The 27844-nt window shown below is 45.4% G+C and overlaps 1 protein-coding gene across 6 annotated transcripts in view; it reads right to left on the reverse strand.

The window, feature by feature from the left end:
* Positions 1-27844, reverse strand: part of rmnd5b (required for meiotic nuclear division 5 homolog B) — a 90641-nt gene that overhangs the window by 37946 nt on the left and 24851 nt on the right. Inside the window, exon 1 of one of the 6 annotated variants that reach the window (XM_041193790.1) lies at positions 3249-3360. The exons of 2 other annotated variants lie outside the window; for them this stretch is intronic. Coding sequence is in view for 1 of the 4 variants with exons in the window: in XM_041193788.1 (XP_041049722.1) it covers positions 2474-2612 (139 nt within the window). In the remaining 3 variants the exon portion in view is untranslated. 3 more of the 6 variants (XM_041193788.1, XM_041193789.1, XM_041193791.1) reach the window with 3 other exon arrangements.

The following is a 27844-nucleotide window of genomic DNA, read 5'->3' on the forward strand; positions in this document are numbered from 1 at the left end:
CTTCAGCACCCTGGTGAAGACTGAGAGCAGGGAAGTGCAGGACAGATGAAGTGCTTTCCAACCAGTTGGCAACAACCTGTCCAGCAGTGATAACACTTTCAGAGAATGTGCACTGAACAGCAGCCTCTCACCTGGCCATGGCTGCAGCTCTTCCCTTTCACTGATCAAAACCTTCCCAGTCTGTCAGTTTCCTGCTGTGTCTTGCCCCAGTGGCCCTGGCGAGTTACTAACAGGTTAGGCAATAGGTAAACTGGCTGGGAAAGTCTAAATCCAGGGTCAGACAAACTCTTAATTGCCTTTTTAATTAACTTAGTTGGTTTTGTGCCAGATCCAAGGGGGTTCACCGCTGGCCTTGGAGCAACGCCGTGTGACCACCACCCAGCCGGGAAACTGGGAAGAGGGTGGGATGACCTTGGTATTCAGACTCAACCTCAATTTCAGAGGATTTAACTCCTCAGGTGCCCACAAACCTGCCTTCCCTGGTCAAGAAAAACTGCTACTACGAAAATATGTTTCCTTCTTGCCCCAAGGTGGCACAGGCTTCTGAAAGAAGTACTGGCCATCGATCAATGAGAGACCAAGTCAAACTGCAGAATCCAGTGTTGACTAGTTTCCCTCTACCTTCTACATCCCCAAAGGGTCAGCTCATTAGAAGTACATGGAAGATGCATGCAACCAACAATCCATTAGAGTGGACTCGCCCAAGTAATCCATTTAAAGAGTAGTGTGAACTCGCCTTGAAACTGGCCTTGTTGTATATTGAGCATTTTACTGATCACACAACACATGGATTCAAGTTTCCCAACAGCCAATAATGGAAATTGTGGTTCACTGGGTCGACTAGGCTGCATCCAATAAGGCACTCATGGTCCTCCACAATATACTCGCCTTTGTTCAGTGCTGTACCTTCTCTTGGAAAAATAATAAACAGCACTTGTCTTCTGGTATCATTTATCACTGTGGTTAAGCCAAACATCGGACATTCGTTTGTCCAATTTAAAATCTCAGCAGCCCAGTTCCAAAGTCAACTATGACCTTCATCTGTTTCAGTTATTATGCAATCCGATTTTTCAACGGAACACACGGGATCCTCTCATACAGCACATATAATATTCATTATCATTATCAAATGGATTGCATTATTTCTCAGTAAAAATAACTCTCTCATCAAAACTTACCACACTGAGTCACAGTGCTCCAAGATATCCTCCTTCCTCCCATGCAATGTGCAGCCACCATGTAAGTGGGAACAATGTCCTTAATGTGCTCAAAAGGCAGTGAAATCATGAACACCAACACACTGCATTAATTAAACTTGAGTGTATCAGTGTTGCAAATGTAATGCTCTTGTGGGACTCACAGTACCTAGAAACTAGTGGAGATTAAGTCTCTGAGCTGATGAGCCCACCATCTGCAGTGCCCCCAGAACTGATTGTTAATTATTTTGGGAGCACTTCCCAAAGCAATCTAAATTTTTTTTGTATTGGCAATTGGATGGGGTGGGGGGGGGGGGGCAGTGTGTGTGTGAATGGAAATAATTTAACAAATTCAAAATTACATGAAATTGGAAACAGGATGCATCAGGAGTGGGGGGCACCAGGCAGGGGTCGCCACACAGGATCCTGTCTGACTGCAGCTGATGACTCTGGGCACTTCATTAAGATCAACAGCCAAAATGTCTCCACAATTCCTCCACTAGGAATATCCTCACCTTTATTGCCAGTTATCCACGATTTTCCAGTAACGCTGGATGTATTTTTATTTAAAAAAAAATAAAGATCTCAGCCAGGGCAGCAGCTGGAAGCAAATAAAAATATGTCTCTGCTCCTGATCCGGATCCAGTGACATCTAACCAGTGCAAATGCTACAGGAGGATGAGGTCACCCTAGGCTTTGATGTCTTTGTTAGTTGAATAGCTTAAAGACACACAATGTTCAAGTTCAACATAGAGGTTGTTACATTGTGGTGAGGGGGCAGAGACAGGGCAACTACTGGCACCCAAACAATAGCAACACAGATAGTCAACACTGAGAGTAGGGGGAGAAAGAAGGACCACCTGCTGAATTGTTTAGCACAAAAGATAATATTCAATGGACAATTTTCAACAGAACTGTGTTTCCTGTATGAACAGAATTTAAAAGGAGGAAATAAACCAAATACAATATTAGACATTACAGGGTAACAACTCACCAACACCAAATTATTCTGTCTGCTTAAAATTCCAACCATATCAACCAGTGGAAGAGCTTGAACGCCACCCTATGTTCCTCTGGTTTTCTTTCCTTCCCACAGAGTGCTGATTTTTGCTGGGACATGGTTCCAGACAGTCTTGTGTCACCCTATATGCAAGCCAAGATAGTAGCCGGACTGGTTGACTGTGTCATTTTAAAATCTGGAGCAGGATTTTCTGGAACAAGCAATTAACAGACTTCAGTATTGCCCATGTACACAAGTACCATACCAGTGTCCTCACCTGCATTGGACAGCTCCTGTCGGAGGCCGCTGACATAGTGTACCAGTTCCTCCAAGCTGCAGTCGCAGTGCTGCCCATACATTAGGAACTTGTGCAACACTTTCTCCAGCTCCCGCTCCACGCACACACACTGGTCCATGGGGCAGAGACACAGAGGGACAGACACACACAGACAGGGCTGGGGCAACTTAGAGTCAGCCAGCAGGACCTGCACAGATGAATCCACACTAGATACAAAATCACACCCTAAACGCAAGTACCAGGTGGGCACAAGGGGCCCTGTAACTAAACCAACAGCATCAGAGGTTCACTGAGACAAAGCAATAAACCCACAACATCAGGGATGACAGTATGGAACAGCGGAACACAAGACAAAAAGACTGACCCTGATACAGGTATAGTAAGAGGCAGCGTTAACAAGAGCAGACCTTGACTTGGGCACTGTGGGAACTCAGCATTGAAAGTTTAACACCAGTCCTAGATCCTGGCACTCCAGAAACACAGTTTCTGGAGGAAGCCTGACAGAAAGTGGTGCAGCTGAGGCAGTGAAAAGCCACTGAGTGGGAGCCCCAGAGTTACACACATACAGCCTGAAATACAGCAACACACACCAGAAACATTGTGGCAGTCTCAGAGACAAATCACACACAGAAACACGGCAGCAGGGTACAGTGCCACACAATGATGCCAGAACACACAAAGTGATTCACACAACAGAAGCTCCTGAAACCCACTTCCCAACAACAACTGTCACTGCTGCAAAACTGCTACATACACTGCGGCTCATACCATTACCCTCACAGGGGAACAGGAAGGCTCTGCTCCTCTCATCATCCTGACTTACTCAGCACCTTAGCTCTCCTTCACAACATTTCACAAATAACAATTTTTTTCATTGGTGCGCGTTAAAAACGCGTCACTGCTTCGTTCCTGCTGCTTGTGACTACAGGTATCGTCAGCTGAACTCCCCTGTCTTGTAAAGTTAATGGAACAGTCCATCAGGAAGTAACGTGAAAAGGGGCGAAAGGGATGTACCACTTAGCAGGAGGGGAGGATGGAGAATAAAGAGCTTCCCTTGGAGTCTGTTTGTTGTTAACAGCTGTGGTTTAGATTTAAACAGGAGAATAATATTATCGAAATTATGAACACTACTTTATCTCGTCTAGTTTCTTTAAAAAGCCTGAGCTGGTGTGTAATTGTGGATGACGACTATCCCCATTTGTCAATAGTGGAACAAACTGTTAGAAGGCACCATCAGAACCTGCTGGGGTTTCAGGGGTCAAAAGTCAGAGATCAGCAGGTTAACTTTGTGCATTGTGTACTCAGTAAGATGTAGGTGTCACACCGCCTCCCCCCGCCCCCCCCCCCCCATTTCTTGGTGATATCCCTTTAATGGTGGAGGCCTGCTTTCAGCATCCGTCTATTTAAAGGGGAAGTGCCATCCTGTGAGTCAGACATAACTTGTGAACAAGTAGTCAACTTCCAGGAGAGAATCTGGGAATCTGCTCTTTCCCTCACAATCTTGACCTCCTGTTTAGTCTTTGCCCCACTCCACCACCTACCTCCCATCTTTCTCCCCTCTTGAAGCTGGTGACTTATGTGGGGTGGCATGGGGTTAAGAGACCGTTTGCAAAGAGTGATCCCAAATATCAGCACTCTATTTGCTTTTCATGGATGGGACATGCCGTATCTGAGCCTGACTCTTCACCACCCACAAATAGTTTCTAGCAGCAGTTCGTCAGATAGCAATCAAGCTTGACTGATGTTCCCATTCCTTATCCCAGGCATACTGAGGCCAAGTGCTGTCACTCAGCTACCCATTATAGCTGAGGTGAGCTAAATCAGCACAGACTCTAACCTGGGCTAAAAACAAAAAACTGCGGATGCTGGAAATCCAAAACAAAAACAGAATTACCTGGAAAAACTCAGCAGGTCTGGCAGCATCGGCGGAGAAGAAAAGAGTTGATGTCCTCATGACCGTTCAACAGAACTGATTTTTCTTTACAAGGAGAGGGGTGAAATATAAGCTGGTTTAAGGTGGGGGGGGGGGTGGAGAGAAGTGGAAGGGGGGGTGTTGTAGGGACAAGCAAGCAGTGATAGGAGCAGATCATCAAAATATGTCACAAACAAAAGAACACAGGTGTTGAAGTTGGTGATATTATCTAAACGAATGTGCTAATTAAGAATGGATGGTAGGGCACTCAAGGTATAGCTCTAGTGGGGGTGGGGGGGGGCATAAAAGATTTAAAAATAATGGAAATAGGTGGGAAAAGAAAAATCTATATAAATTATTGGAAAAAAACAAAAGGAAGAGGGAAGAAACAGAAAGGGGGTGGGGATGGAGGAGCGGGTGGGGATGGAGGAGGGAGCTCAAGACCTAAGGTTGTTGAATTCAGTATTCAGTCCGGAAGGCTGTAAGGTGCCTAGTCGGAAGATGAGGTGCTGTTCCTCCAGTTTGCGTTGGGCTTCACTGGAACAATGCAGCAGGCCAAGGACAGACATGTGGGCAAGAGAGCAGGGTGGAGTGTTAAAATGGCAAGCGACAGGGAGGTTTGGGTCATTCTTGCGGACAGACCGCAGGTGTTCTGCAAAGTGGTCGCCCAGTTTACGTTTGGTCTCTCCAATGTAGAGGAGACCGCATTGGGAGCAACGAATACAGTAGACTAAGTTGGGGGAAATGCAAGTGAAATGCTGCTTCACTTGAAAGGAGTGTTTGGGCCCTTGGACAGTGAGGAGAGAGGAATTGAAGGGGCAGGTGTTACATCTTTTGCGTGGGCATGGGGAGGTATCATAGGTGGGGGTTGAGGAGTAGGGGGTGATGGAAGAGTGGACCAGGGTGTCCCGGAGGGAATGATCCCTACGGAATGTCGACGGGGGGGTGAAGAGAAGTCTTCCCTCCGGGACACCCTGGTCCACTCCTCCATCACCCCCTACTCCTCAACCCCCACCTATCGCACCTCCCCATGCCCACGCCAAAGATGTAACACCTGCCCCTTCACTTCCTCTCTCCTCACCGTCCAAGGGCCCAAACACTCCTTTCAAATGAAGCAGCATTTCACTTGCATTTCCCCCCAACTTAGTCTACTGTATTCGTTGCCCCCAATGCGGTCTCCTCTACATTGGAGAGACCAAATGTAAACTGGGCGACCGCTTTGCAGAACACCTGTCGCTTGCCATTTTAACACTCCACCCTGCTCGCTTGCCCACATGTCTGTCCTTGGCCTGCTACATTGTTCCAGTGAAGCCCAACGCAAACTGGAGGAACAGCACCTCATCTTCCGACTAGGCACTTTACAGCCTTCCGAACTGAATATTGAATTCAACAACTTTAGGTCATGAGCTCCTTCCTCCATCCCCACCCCCTTTCTGTTTCTTCCCCCTTCCTTTTGTTTTTTTCCAATAATTTATATAGATTTTTCTTTTCCCACCTATTTCCATTATTTTTAAATCTTTTATGCCCCCCCCACCACCCCTAGAGCTATACCTTGAGTGCCCTACCATCCATTCTTAATTAGCATATTCGTTTAGATAATATCACCAACTTCAACACCTGTGTTCTTTTGTTCTTTTGTCTGTGACATCTTTTGATGATCTTCTCCTATCACTGCTTGCTTGTCCCTACAACAACACCCCCCTTCCACTTCTCCCCCCAACCCCCACCACCCCCACCACCCCCCACCTTAAACCAGCTTACATTTCACCCTTCTCCTTGTAAAGAAAAATCAACTCTAACCTGGGCTGTCTGACTTAGTTCCAGCACTGGACTGAGTACTTAGCATCTTGGCTATCAAGGGAGCACCTGCAAGGACAGTGTCTACTGTTGCAAACCTAATCCCTCAGCAGAGAAATAAGGTGTTCAACCTATCATTCTAGTCTGGATATCTACCAATTTACCAGAAAAGAAAGGACATTTTTAAAATTGACTGTACACTTTAATCCTATTGCAAATATTAATACATTAACTTAAATATGATGTTAACTTGAGACAGCAAGGTTAGATTTCCTATACTAGGTGGAATATTCTTTCAGATAACAAATGCAGACTCGATGGGCTAAATGGCCTCCTTCTGCACTTTAAAGATTCTAAGACCATAAGACGTAGGAGCAGAAGTAGGCCATTTGGTCTGCTCTCCATTCAATGAGATCATGGCTGATCTGATAATCCTCAACTCTACTTTCCCCATAACCCTCGATTCCCTTAATGATTAAAAATCTGTTTCTCTCAGCCTTGAAAATACTTAACGACCCAGTCTCCACAGCTCTCTGCAGTAAAGAATTCCACAGATTGACCACCATTAGAGAAGAAATTCCTCCTCATCTCGGTCTTAAATGGGTGACCCCTTACTCTGAGATTACGCCCTCTGGCCCTAGACTCTCCCACAAGGGGAAACAACCTTTCAGCATCTACTCTGTCAAGTCCCCTTAGAATCTTATATGTTTCAATAAGGTCTCCTCTCATTCTTCTAAGTTCCAATGAGTATAGACCCAACCTACTCAACCTCTTCTCACAAGAAAATCCCTCCATACCTGGAATCAACCTAGTGAACCTCCTCTGGACTGCCTCCAATGCCAGTATATCTTTCCTTAGATTAAGGGACCAAAATTGTTCACAGGTGCGGTCTAAGTAGTTCCTTGTATAGTTTTAGTAAGACTTCCCTATTTCTATACTCCATTCCCTTTGAAACAAAGGTCAACATTCCATTTGCCTTCCCTATTACCTGCTGAACTTGTAAGTTTGCTTTTCGTGATTCAAATCCCTCTGTGCTACAGCCTTCTGCAGTCTTTCTCCATTTAAATAATATTCAGCTCCTCTATTCTTCCTGCCAAAGTGCATAACCTTACATTTTCCCACATTATATTCCATCTGCCAAGTTTTTGCCCACTCGCTTAACCTGCCAATACCCCTCTGTAGACTTTTTGCATCATCCTCACCAATTGCCTTCCCACCTACTTTTGTGCATCCAGTATTTGTGTAGCTACTTCCTTTAATATCCTAGGATGCAACCCATCAGGTCCAGGGGACTTATTGGCCTCTAGCCCCGTTAGTTTCCCTAGTTTTCCTCTAGTGATACTTATTGTATTTATTTCCTCCCCCACTTTTGCCTCTTTATTATTTAGTAATTTTGGAATGTTATTAGTTTCTTCTACTGTAAAGACTGATGCAAAGTATTTATTCAACTCCTCTGCAATTTCCTCGCTCCCCATTAATATTTCCCCAGCCTCGTTCTCTAAGTGGCCAATGTTCACTTTGGCCTCTCTCTTCCTTTTTATATATTTAAAATGATCTTACTGTCCATTTTTATATTACTTGCTAGTTTACCCTCAAAGTTCTTTTTCTCCCTCTTCTTGTGTTTTGGTCATCTTTTGTTGGTTTTTAAAACTTTCCTAATCCTCTAGCTTGCCACTAATCTTTAGCACATTGTATGTTTTTTCTTTCAATTTGATACTATCCTTAACTTCCTTGGTTAACCATGGTTGATTTATCTCTTTCCTAGAATCCTTCTTCTTCACTGGGATATATTTTTGTCGTGAATCATGAACTATTTTCTTAAACGTCTGCCATTGTTCATCAACTGTCTTTTCTGTTAAACTCCTTTCCCAATCCACTCCAGCCAACTCTGCTCTCATTCCTTTGTAACTACTCTTATTTAAGTTTCGCACAGTTGTTTCTGACCCAAGTTTCTCACTCTCAAACTGAATGCTAAACTCAACCATGTAATAGTCACTGTTTCCTAGGGGATCTTTTACTCTGAGATCATTTATTAAACCTGCCTCATTACACATTACTAGATCCAAAATAGCCTGAACCCTGGTTGGATCCACAACATATTGTTCTAGGGCAAAAACAAAAATAGCTAGAAAAACTCAGCATGTCTGACAGCATCTGTGGAGAGGAATACAGTTAACGTTTCGAGTCTGTATGACTCTTCATCTTCTGTATTCATCTTCTGATGAAGAGTCATATGGACTCGAAACGTTAACTGTATTCCTCTCCGCAGATGCTGTCAAACCTGCTGAGTTTTTCCAGCCATTGTTGTTTTTGTTTCAGATTTCCAGCATCCGCAATATTTTGCTTTTCATTTGTTCTAGGAAACTGTCCCGAATACACTCTATGAATTCTTGCTCATGGCTACCTCTGCTAATTTGATTTTCCCAATCTACATGAAGATTAAAGTCACCCATAATTAATATACTGCCTTTTTTACATGCCTTCATTATCTCCTGATTTATTCTCTGTCCTACAATATAACTACTGTTAGGGGGCCTATAGACTGCTCCCACCAGTGTCTTCTTCCCCTTGTTATCTCTTACCTTCACCCACATGGATTCTACATCTTCCAATCCAAGATCATTTCTTGCTACCATGCTTATTTGATCTCATACTAACAAAGTTACCCCACCATCCTTTCCTTCCTGCCTATCCTTTTGAAAAGTCACATACTGCTAAATAGTTAGTTCCCAACTTTGATCTTCTTGTAACCATATCTCTGTAATGGCTATAGGATCATACCCATTAACCTCTATGTGCCTTAATTTATTTATTTTGTTCCGAATACTACATGCATTTAAGTAAAGAGCCATTAATTTTGCCTTTTTAACATTTTTTGCCCCTTTGACCCTATTTGCTGTTTTTTTTAAATGTTTGTACATGCTGTCCTTTCCTGTCACACTCTGGGTATCATTACCTAAATAGCTGACCTGCATTGCTGCCATATCCTTTTGTTTTGTCTCTCCTCTTCAGAACCCTCCCCCACTCTATTTGGTTTAAAGCCCTCTCTACAGCCCTAGTTATATGATTCTCCAGGACACTGGTCCCAGCACAGTGCAAGTAAAGCCCGTCCAACTGGAACAGCTCCCTTCTATCCCAGTACTGGTGCTGGTGCCCCATGAACTGAGAACCATTCCTCCCACTTCACTCTTTGAGCCAAGCATTTAACTCCTTGACATAATTTACACTATGCCGGTTTGCCCGTGGCTCAGGTAGTAATCCCGAGATTATTACCTTGGAGGTTCTGCTTTTTAATTTAGCTCCTAACTGTTCAAATTCTTTCAGCAGAACCTCCTTTCTTGTCCTATCAATATCGACGGTACCAACCGTGGATGACAACAACTGGATCCCTCCTCTCCCAATCCAAGTTTCTCTCCAACCCTGAGGAGATGCCCTTAACCCTGGCACTGGGCAGGCAACACAGCCTTCGGCTGCTCACGGCTGCAGAGAACAGTATCTATCCCCCTAATTACACTGTCCCCTACCACTACTACATTCCTGTTTCCTCCCGCCATTTGAATAATTAAATTGAGGCCCATCTACTCTCTCATGTTGATGTAAAAGGTATTTTGAAGACTTGGGAGTTATCCCCAGAGTGCTGATCAATACTTAGCTCTCAATAAATATCACTAAAGCAGGTTATCTGCTTTTGCCATATCCTTTTGACATTGTTGTTTGTGGGACCTTTCTGTGGGTAAATTGGCTGCCAGATTTTCTACATTACAATATTAACGACACTACTTCAAAAAGTACTTCATTGGTTCTAAAGTACTTGTCCTGAGGATGTGAGGTAACGTAATAGTTGTGGGGGACTTTAATCTTCATATAGAATGGACCAATCAAATTGGTAAAGGTATTCTTGAAGATGAGTTTGTAGAATCTTTTCATGGTAGTTTCCTGGAACAAAATGTTGTGGAACCAACCAGGGATAAAGCTATTTTGGATCTTGTATTGTGCAATAAGTCTGGGTTAATTAGTAATGTCACAGCAAAAGATCCATTGGGAAATAATGATCATAATACAACAAATTAAAATTACAAACAAGAATCTTAAAATTAAACAAAACCAATTACATAGGTATGAGTGGAAAGCTGGCTACAGTTGATTGGGAAAATAAACTTAAAGTTATGGGGGTAAATAAATAATGGGAAACATTTTTTAAAAATCAATTTGAAACGTTCAACAAAAATACATTCCTTTGAAAAACAAAAAGATCCATCTTGACTTACTAAAGAAGTTAAGGATAGGCACTAGATGAAAAGAAGAGGTTTGTGATATTGCAAAGAATAGTGGTAAGTCTGAGGATTGGAAGTGTTTTAGAAAACCAGCAAATGGCCATCAAAAAGTTGATAAAAAGGGAAAAAATAGAATGTGAGAGCAAACTAACCAGGAATCAAAAAAACAGATTGTAAGAGCTTTTACAAGTACTTGAAAGGGAAGAGAGTAGCCAAAGTAAACAGAGACAGGAGATAGTATCATGGGAAATGAGGAAATGTCAGAGACATTGAACAAATATTTTGTGTCTGTTTCACAGTAGAAGACGCAAGACACATACCAGAAATAGAAGGTAACCTAGGGGCTAATATGAGTGAGGAAATTAAGGTAATTAATATCAGCAGAGAAAAAAGTATAGGAGAAACTCAAGGGACTAAAATCTGACAAATCCCTAGGACCTGATGGCCTACATCCTAGGCTTCTAAAAGAAATAGCTTCAGAGATAGTGGGTATGCTGGCTATGATTTTCTAAAATTCCCTAGATTCTGGAATGGTCCCAGCAAAATGGAAGTTAGCAAATGTAACTTGAATGTATTCAAAAAAGGAGGGAGAGAAAAAATAGGGAACTACAATAATCTAACATCAATCATCAGGAAAATGCTGTAATCTATTATTAAGGAGGTCTTAACAATGCAATTAGGAAAGCATTGTATGTTTTGAACAAGCCAACATGGTCTTACAAAAGGGAAACCCTATCTGACAAATATATAGAGCTAATAGAATGTTATCATTTCTTGCGAGGGGAATTGAATACAAAAGTAAGGGGGGTTACGCTTCAGTTATACAGGGCACTTGTGAGACCTCATTTGGAGTACTGTGTACAGTTTTGGTCACGTTATTTAAGGAAGGGTCTAAATGCATTGGAAACAGTTCAGAGAAGGTCTACCAGATTGAAATGGGTGGGTTGTCTTATGAGAAGGGTTGGACAGGCTAGGCTTGTATCCACTGGAGTTTAGAAGAGTAAGAGGTGACTTGATTGAAACATATAAGATCCTGAAGGGAAAAAAACAAAAAAACTGCGGATGCTGGAAATCCAAAACAAAAACAGAATTACCTGGAAAAACTCAGCAGGTCTGGCAGCATCGGCGGAGAAGAAAAGAGTTGACGTTTCGAGTCCTCATGACCCTTCGACAGAACTTGAGTTCGAGTCCAGGAAAGAGCTGAAATATAAGCTGGTTTAAGGTGTGTGTGTGGGGGGCGGAGAGATAGAGAGACAGAGAGGTGGAGGGGGTTGGTGTGGTTGTAGCGACAAACAAGCAGTGATAGAAGCAGATCATCAAAAGATGTCAACAACAATAGTACAATAGAACACATAGGTGTTAAAGTTAAAGTTGGTGATATTATCTAAACGAATGTGCTAATTAAGAATGGATGGTAGGGCACTCAAGGTATAGCTCTAGTGGGTTTTTTTTTATATAATGGAAATAGGTGGGAAAAGGAAAATCTTTATAATTTATTGGGAAAAAAAAAGAAGGGGGAAACAGAAAGGGGGTGGGGATGGGGGAGGGGACTCACGACCTAAAGTTGTTGAATTCAATATTCAGTCCGGAAGGCTGTAAAGTCCCTAGTCGGAAGATGAGGTGTTGTTCCTCCAGTTTACGTTGGGCTTCACTGGAACAATGCAGCAAGCCAAGGACAGACATGTGGGCAAGAGAGCAGGGTGGAGTGTTAAAATGGCAAGCGACAGGGAGGTTTGGGTCATTCTTGCGGACAGACCGCAGGTGTTCTGCAAAGCGGTCGCCCAGTTTACGTTTGGTCTCTCCAATGTAGAGGAGACCACATTGGGAGCAACGAATGCAGTAGACTAAGTTGGGGGAAATGCAAGTGAAATGCTGCTTCACTTGAAAGGAGTGTTTGGGTCCTTGGACGGTGAGGAGAGAGGAAGTGAAGGGGCAGGTGTTGCATCTTTTGCGTGGGCAAGGGGTTGTGCCATAGGAGGGGGTTGAGGAGTAGGGGGTGATGGAGGAGTGGACCAGGGTGTCCCGGAGGGAGCGATCCCTACGGAATGCCGATAAGGGGGATGAAGGGAAGATGTGTTTGGTAGTGGCATCATGCTGGAGTTGGCGGAAATGGCGGAGGATGATCCTTTGAATGCGGAGGCTGGTGGGGTGATAAGTGAGGACAAGGGGGACCCTATCATGTTTCTGGGAGGGAGGAGAAGGAGTGAGGGCGGATGCGCGGGAGATGGGCCGGACACGGTTGAGGGCCCTGTCAACGACCGTGGGTGGAAAACCTCGGTTAAGGAAGAAGGAGGACATGTCAGAGGAACTGTTTTTGAATGTAGCATCATCGGAACAGATGCGACGGAGGCGAAGGAACTGAGAGAATGGGATGGAGTCCTTACAGGAAGTGGGGTGTGAGGAGCTGTAGTCGAGATAGCTGTGGGTGTCGGTGGGTTTGTAATGGATATTGGTGGACAGTCTATCACCAGAGATTGAGACAGAGAGGTCAAGGAAGGTAAGGGAAGTGTCAGAGATGGACCACGTGAAAATGATGGAGGGGTGGAGATTGGAAGCAAAATTAATAAATTTTTCCAAGTCCTGACGAGAGCATGAAGCAGCACCGAAATAATCATCGATGTACCGGAGAAAGAGTTGTGGAAGGGGGCCGGAGTAGGACTGCAACAAGGAATGTTCCACATACCCCATAAAGAGACAGGCATAGCTGGGGCCCATGCGGGTACCCATAGCCACACCTTTTATTTGGAGGAAGTGAGAGGAGTTGAAGGAGAAATTGTTCAGCGTGAGAACAAGTTCAGCCAGACGGAGGAGAGTAGTGGTGGATGGGGATTGTTCGGGCCTCTGTTCGAGGAAGAAGCTAAGGGCCCTCAGACCATCCTGGTGGGGGATGGAGGTGTAGAGGGATTGGACGTCCATGGTGAAGAGGAAGCGGTAGGGGCCAGGGAACTGGAAATTGTTGATGTGACGTAAGGTGTCAGAGGAATCACGGATGTAGGTGGGAAGGGACTGGACAAGGGGAGAGAGAAGGGAGTCAAGATAACGAGAAATGAGTTCTGTGGGGCAGGAGCAGGCTGAGACGATCGGTCTACCGGGGCAGTTCTGTTTGTGGATTTTGGGTAGGAGATAGAAGCGGGCCGTCCGAGGTTGGGCAACTATCAGGTTGGAAGCTGTGGGAGGGAGATCCCCAGAGGAGATGAGGTCAGTGACAGTCCTGGAAACAATGGCTTGATGTTCAGTGGTGGGGTCATGGTCCAGGGAGAGGTAGGAGGAAGTGTCTGCGAGTTGACGCTCAGCCTCCGCGTGGTAGAGGTCAGTGCGCCAGACAACAACAGCACCACCCTTGTCAGCGGGTTTGATGACAATGTCAGGGTTGGACCTGAGAGAATGGAGTGCAGTAAGTTCAGAGAGAGACAGGTTAGAATGGGTGAGAGGAGCAGAGAAATTGAGACGACTAATGTCGCGCCGACAGTTCTCAATGAAAAGATCGAGAGAAGGTAAGAATCCAGAGGGAGGGGTCCAGGTGGAGGGAGAATATTGAAGATGGGTAAAAGGATCCGTTGAACTGGGAGAGGACTCCTGCCCAAAGAAGTGAGCCCGGAGACGAAGACGGCGGAAGAAGAGTTCAGTATCACCCCACCAGCCTCCGCATTCAAAGGATCATCCTCCGCCATTTCCGCCAACTCCAGCATGATGCCACTACCAAACACATCTTCCCTTCACCCCCCTTATCGGCATTCCGTAGGGATCGCTCCCTCCGGGACACCCTGGTCCACTCCTCCATCACCCCCTACTCCTCAACCCCCTCCTATGGCACAACCCCTTGCCCACGCAAAAGATGCAACACCTGCCCCTTCACTTCCTCTCTCCTCACCGTCCAAGGACCCAAACACTCCTTTCAAGTGAAGCAGCATTTCACTTGCATTTCCCCCAACTTAGTCTACTGCATTCGTTGCTCCCAATGTGGTCTCCTCTACATTGGAGAGACCAAACGTAAACTGGGCGACCGCTTTGCAGAACACCTGCGGTCTGTCCGCAAGAATGACCCAAACCTCCTTGTCGCTTGCCATTTTAACACTCCACCCTGCTCTCTTGCCCACATGTCTGTCCTTGGCTTGCTGCATTGTTCCAGTGAAGCCCAACGCAAACTGGAGGAACAACACCTCATCTTCCGACTAGGGACTTTACAGCCTTCCGGACTGAATATTGAATTCAACAACTTTAGGTCGTGAGTCCCCTCCCCCATCCCCACCCCCTTTCTGTTTCCCCCTTCTTTTTTTTTCCCAATAAATTATAAAGATTTTCCTTTTCCCACCTATTTCCATTATATAAAAAAAAAACCCACTAGAGCTATACCTTGAGTGCCCTACCATCCATTCTTAATTAGCACATTCGTTTAGATAATATCACCAACTTTAACTTTAACACCTATGTGTTCTATTGTACTATTGTTGTTGACATCTTTTGATGATCTGCTTCTATCACTGCTTGTTTGTCGCTACAACCACACCAACCCCCTCCACCTCTCTGTCTCTCTATCTCTCCGCCCCCCACACACACACCTTAAACCAGCTTATATTTCAGCTCTTTCCTGGACTCGAACTCAAGTTCTGTCGAAGGGTCATGAGGACTCGAAACGTCAACTCTTTTCTTCTCCGCCGATGCTGCCAGACCTGCTGAGTTTTTCCAGGTAATTCTGTTTTTGTTTTGGATTTCCAGCATCCGCAGTTTTTTTGTTTTTTTCTCTGTGTTTAATTGACTGCCACTGCTCTTCAAGAAATGCCTACCTCCTTGAAGAAGTTCTGTTCCTCTCTGCGACAAGATTTCCGGATTTCTCTGTTGCCTTGTTCACCTTCATTGCTTTCCATTTCTCTCCTAGTGTTTGACAAGGTGTTTACTAAAACCCGCTTTCACAGCCATATCTCCTTTCTCAGTGACTGTCTCCGTCTCCGACTTACCCCACATGGATTTCAACTGAAATTCCACCCCTCATGTTTCGAACCCACCCAGGATTACAGGTATCTCCGGGACATAAAACGTTTCTCGGACTGCTGTTCCCGTCACATTCTGAAATCCACTCTCAGTGCCATGCGCCGCCATATGAACACACTCGACCTCTCCCTCCAGCAGCACCGCCATACCCTTTTTCAAAGCTGCGCGTGCCCCCAGTTTCATTTTATCCTTCGGCTCATCCGACGCCTCAACAAGAAACTTTTTCTCTTTCTCTCAAGTGCTAAGGAACGCAAGCTCCAACAACTCATCGACACCAACACCCATCTAGGACCCTCCACCCCTGCCTGTCCCTCCGTCCCCACCCCATCTTCCAATCCCAACCCCAGCCGTGTATTCACTATACCCCCTGACCTTCCCCTCTCCGATGCTGAACGTTCAGTGCTCAGCAAAGGACTTAGTTTCATACCCTTACGCCCTCACCTCAATGAATTTCGGGCTCGGCATGATACTGAACTCTTCTTCCGCCGTCTTCGTCTCCGGGCTCACTTCTTTGGGCAGGAGTCCTCTCCCAGTTCAACGGATCCTTTTACCCATCTTCAATATTCTCCCTCCACCTGGACCCCTCCCTCTGGATTCTTACCTTCTCTCGATCTTTTCATTGAGAACTGTCGGCGCGACATTAGTCGTCTCAATTTCTCTGCTCCTCTCACCCATTCTAACCTGTCTCTCTCTGAACTTACTGCACTCCATTCTCTCAGGTCCAACCCTGACATTGTCATCAAACCCGCTGACAAGGGTGGTGCTGTTGTTGTCTGGCGCACTGACCTCTACCACGCGGAGGCTGAGCGTCAACTCGCAGACACTTCCTCCTACCTCTCCCTGGACCATGACCCCACCACTGAACATCAAGCCATTGTTTCCAGGACTGTCACTGACCTCATCTCCTCTGGGGATCTCCCTCCCACAGCTTCCAACCTGATAGTTGCCCAACCTCGGACGGCCCGCTTCTATCTCCTACCCAAAATCCACAAACAGAACTGCCCCGGTAGACCGATCGTCTCAGCCTGCTCCTGCCCCACAGAACTCATTTCTCGTTATCTTGACTCCCTTCTCTCTCCCCTTGTCCAGTCCCTTCCCACCTACATCCGTGATTCCTCTGACACCTTACGTCACATCAACAATTTCCAGTTCCCTGGCCCCTACCGCTTCCTCTTCACCATGGACGTCCAATCCCTCTACACCTCCATCCCCCACCAGGATGGTCTGAGGGCCCTTAGCTTCTTCCTCGAACAGAGGCCCGAACAATCCCCATCCACCACTACTCTCCTCCGTCTGGCTGAACTTGTTCTCACGCTGAACAATTTCTCCTTCAACTCCTCTCACTTCCTCCAAATAAAAGGTGTGGCTATGGGTACCCGCATGGGCCCCAGCTATGCCTGTCTCTTTATGGGGTATGTGGAACATTCCTTGTTGCAGTCCTACTCCGGCCCCCTTCCACAACTCTTTCTCCGGTACATCGATGATTATTTCGGTGCTGCTTCATGCTCTCGTCAGGACTTGGAAAAATTTATTAATTTTGCTTCCAATCTCCACCCCTCCATCATTTTCACGTGGTCCATCTCTGACACTTCCCTTACCTTCCTTGACCTCTCTGTCTCAATCTCTGGTGATAGACTGTCCACCAATATCCATTACAAACCCACCGACACCCACAGCTATCTCGACTACAGCTCCTCACACCCCACTTCCTGTAAGGACTCCATCCCATTCTCTCAGTTCCTTCGCCTCCGTCGCATCTGTTCCGATGATGCTACATTCAAAAACAGTTCCTCTGACATGTCCTCCTTCTTCCTTAACCGAGGTTTTCCACCCACGGTCGTTGACAGGGCCCTCAACCGTGTCCGGCCCATCTCCCGCGCATCCGCCCTCACTCCTTCTCCTCCCTCCCAGAAACATGATAGGGTCCCCCTTGTCCTCACTTATCACCCCACCAACCTCCGCATTCAAAGGATCATCCTCCGCCATTTCCGACAACTCCAGCATGATGCCACTACCAAACACATCTTCCCTTCACCCCCCTTATCGGCATTCCGTAGGGATCGCTCCCTCCGGGACACCCTGGTCCACTCCTCCATCACCCCCTACTCCTCAACCCCCTCCTATGGCACAACCCCTTGCCCACGCAAAAGATGCAACACCTGCCCCTTCACTTCCTCTCTCCTCACCGTCCAAGGACCCAAACACTCCTTTCAAGTGAAGCAGCATTTCACTTGCATTTCCCCCAACTTAGTCTACTGCATTCGTTGCTCCCAATGTGGTCTCCTCTACATTGGAGAGACCAAACGTAAACTGGGCGACCGCTTTGCAGAACACCTGCGGTCTGTCCGCAAGAATGACCCAAACCTCCCTGTCGCTTGCCATTTTAACACTCCACCCTGCTCTCTTGCCCACATGTCTGTCCTTGGCTTGCTGCATTGTTCCAGTGAAGCCCAACGCAAACTGGAGGAACAACACCTCATCTTCCGACTAGGGACTTTACAGCCTTCCGGACTGAATATTGAATTCAACAACTTTAGGTCGTGAGTCCCCTCCCCCATCCCCACCCCCTTTCTGTTTCCCCCTTCTTTTTTTTTTCCCAATAAATTATAAAGATTTTCCTTTTCCCACCTATTTCCATTATATAAAAAAAAAACCCACTAGAGCTATACCTTGAGTGCCCTACCATCCATTCTTAATTAGCACATTCGTTTAGATAATATCACCAACTTTAACTTTAACACCTATGTGTTCTATTGTACTATTGTTGTTGACATCTTTTGATGATCTGCTTCTATCACTTCTAGTTCTGTCGAAGGGTCATGAGGACTCGAAACGTCAACTCTTTTCTTCTCCGCCGATGCTGCCAGACCTGCTGAGTTTTTCCAGGTAATTCTGTTTTTGTTTTGGATTTCCAGCATCCGCAGTTTTTTTGTTTTTATCTCTGCTTCTATCACTGCTTGTTTGTCGCTACAACCACACCAACCCCCTCCACCTCTCTGTCTCTCTATCTCTCCGCCCCCCACACACACACCTTAAACCAGCTTATATTTCAGCTCTTTCCTGGACTCGAACTCAAGTTCTGTCGAAGGGTCATGAGGACTCGAAACGTCAACTCTTTTCTTCTCCGCCGATGCTGCCAGACCTGCTGAGTTTTTCCAAGATCCTGAAGGGCCCTGACAGAATAGATGTGGAGAGGATGTTTCCTCTTGTGGGAGAATCTAGAACTAGGGGTCATTGTTTAAAAATAAGGGGCTGCCCATTTAAAATGGAGATGAGGCAAAATTTTTTCTCTCAGAAGTTAGTGAGTCTTTGGAACTGTCTTCCTGAAAAGGTGGTGAAAGCAGAGCTTTTGAATATTTTTAAGGCAGAGGTGGATAGATTCTTGGTATGCAAGGGAGTGATAGGTTATCGGGGGTAGATGGGATGCAGATATAAGGTTACTATCAGATCAGCCATTTTCTTATTAAATGGTGGAGCAGGCTCAAGGGGCCGAATGGACTCCTGCTTATTGTTCGTATGTTTTTATGTATTTTAAGAAGAAACTAGTAGGCCAGATAAAGGGAAACAGTAAATGTAGCATACTTGGATTTCCAAAAGGCATACGATAAGGTGCCACACAAAAGTTTAATACACAAAATAAGGGCTTATGAAGTTGAGGGTAATATATGAGCATGAATGGATGATTGGTTAACAGACAGGAAGTAGAGCATAGGGATAAATGAGGCATTTCCAGTTGGTAGGCTGTGACTACTAGAGTACTGCAAGGATCAGTGGTGGGGCCTCAGGTATTTACAATCTATATTAATGGCTTAAAGAAACAGAGAGTAATGTATCTAAGTTTGCTGATTCTACAAAGATAGGTGGGACTGCAAGCTGTGAGGGGGGCACAAAGAGACTGCAAAGAGATATAGACAGGTTAAGTGAGTGGACAACAAGCTGGCAGATGGAGTATAATGTGGGGTTATTCACTTTGGTCATAAGAATAGAAAAGCAGAATATTCTTTCAGAGGTGTGAAACTCGTAAATGTTGATGTTCGGAGAGACTTGGGTATACTTGTACAAGGAAAACAGAAAGCTAGCGTGCGGGTACAGCAAGCAAATAGGAAATCAAATGGCATGTTGACCTTTTTTTAAGGGCATTGGTGTACAGGAATAAAGAAGTCTTGCCTCAGTTGTACAGAACTTTGGTGAGACCACACTTAAAATTTTTTGGTCTCCATAATTAAGGAAGGATATACTTTCACTGGAGACGGTAGAGTGATTGTTTACTAGGATGGTCCCTGGGATAAGCAGGTTGACCTATGATGAGAGGCTGAGTAAATTGGCTTATATTCTGTGGAGTTTAGAAAAATGAGAGATAATCACATTGAAACATTCAAGATAATGAAGGGGCTTGAGAAGGCGAATACTGAGAGTTATTTCCCCTGGCTGGGGAATCTAGAACATGGAGGCACAGCCTCGGGATAAGGGAAAGATCACTTAAGATGGAGAGGAGGTGAAATTTCCTCACTCAAAGGGTTGTGAATCTTTGGAATTCTCTACTCCAGAAGGCTGTGGATGAGCTATGATTGAATATATATGAGGCTGAGAAAGACAGATTTTCTTTTTTGTTTCTCAGAGAATCAAGGGATATAGGGAGTAGCCGGGAAAGTGGAGTCGAAGCCCAAAATCAGCCATGATCATATTGAATGGTGGAGCAGGCTTGATTGGCTATATGGTCTGCTCCTGCTCCTATTTCTTATGTTCTTTTGAAGAATGTGATATAAATGCAAATCTGCCTTTATATTTCTTTTAATGCATTTTCTAGATAATGCAATTACATTAATAGAAATCTTAATTGGACCTTGGTGCAAGATTATGACTATCTGATGTTCAAAAATACATTGTGAATAAAATAGCCCTCTTGTTGAAAGGAGAAAATGGTAGCTAAGCTTTTGACCATAAAGATAAAATGTTAGGAATGTGCCTGTGAAAATACTAATCTATGCTTCTTTGTTTTCACTTAATTTCTTGCTAAATATCTAGACGTTAAAATTACTTGCACACGATTTTTGCTGACTTTTCACCTGGTATCCTCCAAGGATCTATCCTTGGCCCCTCCTATTTCACATCTACATGACATCATCCAAAAACGCTACAACAGGTTCCACATATACATTGACAACACCCAGTTCTATCTCACCACCACCTCTCTCAACCCCTCCACTGTCTCTGATTTGTCACACTGCTTGTCCAACATCAGGCCCACTAAAAAGACTGACACCATCCTCTTCAGTTCCCACCGCAAACTCCGTCGCCGAGCTACCAACTCTAACCCTCTCCCTGCCTGAGGCTGAACCAGACCATTCACAGTTCTATTCGATCCTAATATAAGCTCCTGACCTCATATCAGCTTCATCACCAAGACCACCTACACACCTTTGTAACATTTTCTGCCTCTGCTCTGTCTCAGCTCATCTGCAGCTCAAACCCTCATCCTGTCAATGTTATCTTGATAATTCAAAAACTCTCCTGGCTGACGTCCCATTCTCTATTCTCCATGAATTTGAACTCATCCAAAACCTTGCTGCCTGTATCCTTACTAGTACCAAGTTCTGCTCTTCTATTACCACTGTGCTCACTAACCCTAGTCTCTGAAATTCCCTCCGTAACCCTTTCTACCTCTCTTTTCCTTTAAGACACTCAATAAAGCCTACCTTTTTGATCAAGCTTTTGGTCATCTGTCCTAATAACTCCATATGTGGCTCAGTATCAATTTTTTTAAAGCATTTCTGTGAATACTCACAGAATCATACCTTGCAGACAATATCCCAGACACCACCATCACCATTCCTGGGGATGTCCTGTCGCACCGGCAGAGGTGGCGGCACAGTGCTATACAGTCTGGAGGGAGTTGCCCTGGGAGTCCTCAACATTGACTTGGGACCCCATGGAGTCTCATAGACATCAAGTCAAACATGGGCAAGGAAACCTCCTCCCGATTACCACCTACCATCCCCCTTCAGCTGATGAATCAGTACTCCTCCATTTGAACACCAACTGGAAGAAGCACTAAGGGTGGCAAGGGCATAGAATGTGCCCTGATTGGTGGACTTCAATGTCCATCACCAAGAGTGGCTCAGTAGCACCACTACATATCTGTTAGTTAGGTTTTCTGGCGGGTGGTAAGGGAACCAACAAGAGGGAAAAACTACTTGACCTTGTATCATCAATCTACTTGTTGCAGATGCATCAGTCCATGACAGTATCAGTGGGAGCAACAACTGCACAGTTCTTGTGGAGATGAAGTCCCGCCTTCACATTGAGAATACTGTCCATCGTGTTGTGTGGTACCACCACTGTGCTAAATGGGATAGATTTCAAACCAATCTAGCAACCCTAAACTGGGCATCCATGAGGCAATGTGGGCCATCAGCAGCAGCAGAATTGTACTCAACCACAATCTGTAACCTCATGGACCAGCATATACCCCATCCCACCATTAGAGTCAAGCTATAGGATCAACCTGGTTCAACGAAGCGTGTAGGAGGGCATGCTAGGAGCAGCACCAGGCATACCTGCATGCCAAACAGCACAAGCAGCATGTGATAGACAGAGCTAAGTGATCCCACAGCCAATGGATCAATTCTAAGCTCTGCAGTCCTGCTACATCCAGTCGCGAATGGTGGTGGACAATTAAACAGCTAACAGAAACGGAAGGCTCCACAGATGTCCTCATCCTCAATAATGGGGGATTCCAGCACATCAGTGCAAAATACAAGTCTGAAGCATTTGCAGCCAGCTTTGTTGTGAGCTGAAAGAGTACAGTGGTTCTAGTTCAATATCTTTATTAGAACTCAATGTAGCATGGCTGCCCCCCAGCCTATACCTCATGGCAGAGGTCACATAACTACAGCAAGCCAGGTAGACCTTTAGTACTTAGTTGCAATTCAACTCCAAACATCCCCCTTTTCATAACAAACAGAAGACAAATTTGCATGCACTTACATGTGGAACTGTGAGTAACCCAATTTAAACACTATACACCCATTGTTCTCATGCATTAACAAATTATTCATTGTTCTCATCAGTTTCTGCACATGCATTGCATACATAATCTTTAATTCATGCAGGTGTCTTAATAAACATGTGTGTGTTGTCATTCGTCTGAGTGATGTCCCCTCTACAAGGAGTGTTGTTCCCATGACATTTGTTGTCTTAGTAACTGTTGTTGTTTCATTTCCATTGTTGGGGACCGGTGGTCCTCTGGGAGTGATGGTCATTCTGTACTCTGTGCAGATGGTGAGATCCCATTTTCCTGTTTGGCTGCCTGCAGTGAAGGAACAGCTTCTCTAGTTGTTTGTACAAGCCTGCAGTTGTGCCTGTATATTTGGTCGTTCATGTCCAATGCGTATGATTGACAACTGCTCTACACATGTCCCAATTTGCTACATGGGCTGATTCCTCTTGAGAGCATTGAAGGTTTGTGCCCTGACTGGCTTGCCAATGCTCAGCTCTGGCAATGGTTTGGCAGTTTTGTCAAAATGAGATTTGGCTTTCTGCTGTTTCACCTTGGTTTTTTCACTTGTGTCTGTCTCTACTTCTGGCTTCAGTAGCTTTTTTGCTATTGGAAGAGTAGTTTGGGTGCGTCATGACATTAGTCTTTGGGCTGGACTACTTTCCATGCCTTCAGTCGGTGTGTTTGTCCACTCGAAGATTGCCTTGTATACATTTGTGCTAGATTTGCTCGTATTACTTGATCATTCCTTTGGCAATTTTCACTGCACCTCAGCCTTTCCATTCTATTAGGGCTAGTGTGGAGATTATGTATCGTGTCAAATTCCCCAATCCTTTGTGAAGCGGCTGAATTCCACATTTGTGAACTGAGGGCCATTGTCACTCATCACAATGTCTGGAATGCCGTAAGCACTGAAGTGCTTTTAGGCATTCTACAATCTTACCGGTAGTCATTGAAGTCAGCTGGTCTAACTCCCAGTAGTCAGAACAGTAGTCTATAGTGATAAGATAATCAGTTTCTGCTAGAGGGAAAGGTCCACTCCCAGCTTCATCCATGGTCTGTCTGGGATGTCATGCGTCATCAGTGCCTCTCTATCTTGTTTAGCTTGGTCCTCATTACAAGCTCTACACTGGCTGATGTAATCCTTAATTTCATTGTTCATGTTTTGTCAGTAAAACATTTCTCTTGCCTTCTGCAGACTTGACTCAATTCCTTGATGCCTTGCATGGATGTGCTTCAGCAGCTCTCCTCTCATCTCTTTAGGGATAATAACCCCAACATAACTTCTGAGCTCCCCACCGTCAGATTGTACACTGACGGATACACTGGGGAACCCTGTCGGGATTTCACAGGTAAGGGTTTGCTGGGCAATTTCCCAGAAGCGCAAGCTTCCTCTAGGCAATTGCCCTGTGCTGGAAACCATCTGAAAATATGATTTAAATCACAAATTGGATGGTTCCGACAGGGTAACACCAATAGCTACCCAGAAAAATTAGAAGAATTAAAATTTCTTCTAGCTTGTGGGTAACTATTGTAAAGACTCTGACTGAGCCCCCCACAGGACTCCACCCATAACCCCGGCCACCACTGGACTCCCCCATGGGACACCAGCCACTACACCCTCGCCCCTCCCAGGGACTACCCCCACCCTGCTACTAACCAACTTCCCACCTTCCCCCTCCCACATTCCCCAGCCTCCCAACCCACAATGGGATACCCGCCACCAGCATGGGACTCCTCCTACCCCACGGGACCGACTCTTACCCCCTCACCTGCCCAAGGCCTGACCTCCCCCTCATATCAAACCAAACCGAACCCCATCCCTAACCTGACCCACCCAATCCTCCCCACCACATGCCCAACCTGACACCCACCCACCCCCCACAGGCCCAGCCCAACCCAATGCCTAACAGCCCCCAATGTCCGGCCTCCCCCCGCCCATAAGCTCCAAACCCCTCCATCCCCTCCAGTGAGGACTGACACCCCACACCCTCCCCTCACCAAGGTCCGACCCCCCCCAAACCCCCTGCACTGAGGACTGACCCCTACCTCCCTACCCTCCTGAGGTCCGACCCCCTCAAAGTCTGATGCCTGCCCCCACCCCCCTCCAGAGGTCTGACCCCACCCCACCGAGGTCTGACCCACCACACACCCCATCAAGGTCTGACAACCCCAGTCCCTACCCCTCACAACGAGGTCTGACACACCACCCCCCTGATGTCTGACTACCCCCCAAGGTCTGACCCCCCAACCCCCCAAGGACTGATCCCTCCCCAGGACCTCCAACATGCCTCCATCCCCCCTTCCCCCACCCCCACACCTCCTATGATTGCCCCCTACCTACCCACTTCATTAGACACTTACTTTCTACCTGGCCTGCCAAGGACCTTTAAATTTCAATGGGACCTTTTACTTACCTAGTTTATGGCAGCTGCTGCTGTACAAAAAGGAGGCGTGTCTCCTTCACTTTGATGCTGGGCCTCAAGGATGAACTGCGCTGCCTGGATCTCGCCTGGCCAGAGTTGGAAGGTTGGGCGAGACATGCTCGGAAGCGAAATCGCGCAAGTAATTTGGCATGGAGTGGCAATCCCATTCTGATTGCCCCTCTGAGGAAGTAACTGCCATCTATTTCCTTTGTACAGGATGCCATCTTGAGCTGTCAATTCATCTCTGAATGCCCAACATGCTCTTGTGACCACAGATACATTCTTGATGCTCTGAGGCTATCCCTTCATCACTATGTCTTGCAACACTTGGAGAGTTGGATTCTGTTGGGTAGAAACATAGAAAATAGAAGTAGGAATAGATCATTCTGCCCTTCAAGCCTACTCTGCCATTCAATATGATCATGGCTGATCCTCTATCTCAATGCCATACTCCCGTTCTCTCCCCATACCCCTTCATGCCTTTAAACTCCAGAAATCTATCTATTTCCTTTTTAAATACATTCAGTGACTGAGCCTCCACAGCCTTCTGTGGTAGAGAATTCCACAGGTTCCCCACCCTCTGAGTGAAGAAGTTTCTCCTCAGCTCTGTCATAAATGGCCTACCCCGTATCCTGAGACTGTGATCCCTTGTTCTAGACCCCCCCAGCCAGAGGAAACATCGTCCCTGCATCTAGTCTGTCCATCCCTGGCAGAATTTTATACATTTCAATGAGATCCCCTCATTCTTCTAAACTCAAGTGAATACAGGCCTAGTCGGCCCAATCTCTCCTCATACGACAATCCTGCCATCCCAGGAATCAGTCTGGTGAACCTTTGCTACACTCCATCTATGGTAAGTATATCCTTTCTTAGGTAAGGAGACCATAACTGCACACAATACTCTGGGTGTGTTCTCACCAAGGCCCTGTACCGCTGCAGGAAGACATCCTTGCTTCAGTACTCAAGTCCTCTAGTAATGAAGGCCAACGTACCATTTGCCTTCTTAATTGCTTGCTGCACCTGCATGCTTGCTTTCAGTGATTGGTGTACAAGGATACCCAGGTCCCTTTTTACATTAACATTTCCCAATCTATCATTTAAATAATACTCTGCTATACTGTTTTTCTTCTGACACTTATCCACATTATACTGCATCTGCCATGTATTTGCCCACTCACTCAACCTGTCTAAATCGCCTTGAAGCCTCCTAACATCCTCAGCACCATTCACATTCCCATCAGGTTTTGTGTCATCAGCAAACTTGGAAATATTACATTTGGTTCCCTCATCCTAATCATTGATATATATTGTATATAGCTGGGGCCCCAAGTACTGATCCCTGCTGTACCATACTAGTCACTGCCTGCCACTTCAAAAAAGACTACTTTATTCCTACTCTCCGTTTCCTGTCCGCTAACCAATTCTCAATCCATGCCAATGTATTACTGCCAATTCCATGTGATTTAATTTTGCACACTACGCTCTTATGTGACACTTTATCTAAAATTTTCTGAAAATCCAAATTCACCACATCCACTGGTTCTCCTTTATCTATTCTACTAGTTATGTCCTCAAAAAACTCCAGTAGGTTTGTCAAACATGATTTCCCTTTCATAAATCCATGTTGACTTTGTCTAATCCCATGATATTTCTTGTTGGTTGTTTGCTTGATTTGAGCAAGACGCTTGTCTGTCAGATTCAAGTCTCTGCTGAGTTGATAGCTTCCAGAGTATGTCGAGCTGTTGCTTCACTGTGAATCCGGAAGATTTCACATTCTATTTCAGCATCTTCAACTTTCTTCATTGGGACTGTTGCTTCTAACAACATGTCAGCAATGTACATCTGTTTTCCTGCTTGTATGTCACGTCCAGATGATATCTCTGTAAATGAAGTAACACTATTTGCTGATGCTTTGGAGCAGATAATAGCAGTTTAAGGAAAATGCTTTGAAGTGGCTTGTGGTTGGACTCCCTGTCACTTTGTCTTTCCCAAGCAGGTATTGATGAAAATGCTCACAAGCAAAGACAATAATCAGGCATGCTCTCGATCTGAGCATAGTGTCTTTCAGTTTGAGTAAATGCCCTGGATGCAAAGGCGACTGGTTGTCCTTGCTGCATCAGGGTTGCTCCAAAACCTACCTCGCTGGCATCATGCTGCAATGTGACTTAATCATTGATGTCATAGTAATTTAGCACTGACATTGTCATCACTAGTTGTTTGAATTTAGTGAATGCTGCTCCTTGTTCTGTTCTCCAATACCACTGTGCCTCCACAGCTTGCACAATGGTTCACACTCCAACGACAAATTAAGCAAAAATTTTGCTAAATCGTTCACATATCCAACAAATCATTGTACTGCTTTCACATCTGTTGGATGCTGCATTGCTGCTACGGCTTTCACCTTGTCAGCGTCCATGCGAAGACTTCTGTCAGTACATGTCCTATGTACTTGACTTCAGGCATCTTCAATTGCAATTTTTACTTGTTCAGATTCAGGTCATCTGGCGAGTTCTCTCTAGCAATCACACTAGATTCTGATCTTGGTCAGCAATGGCTTCTTCCACTGTGTCTCCACATCCATATCACAGAATTGTTATGGTGCAGAATGAGGCCATTCAGCCCATCGTGTCTGCACCAGCTCTCCAATTGAGGGTCATGACTTAGTGCCATTCTCCTGCTTTTGCGCTGTACCCTTGGACATTGTTTCTATTCAAATAATCATCTAATGCCCTCTTGAATGCCACAATTGAACCTGCGTCCACTACACTTCCAGGAAGTGCATTTTAGACTTGAACCACGCACTGCGTGAAAAGACTGTTTCTCACATCACATTTGCTTCTTTTGCAAATCACTTTAAATCTGTGTCCTCTCGTTTGCAGACCTTTTATGAGTGGGAACAATTTCTCCCTATCTACTCTATCCAGCCTCCTCATGATTTTGAACACCTTGATCAAA

Source organism: Carcharodon carcharias, chromosome 8, assembly GCF_017639515.1.
Source record: "Carcharodon carcharias isolate sCarCar2 chromosome 8, sCarCar2.pri, whole genome shotgun sequence".
Classification (NCBI taxonomy): Eukaryota; Metazoa; Chordata; class Chondrichthyes; order Lamniformes; family Lamnidae; genus Carcharodon; species Carcharodon carcharias.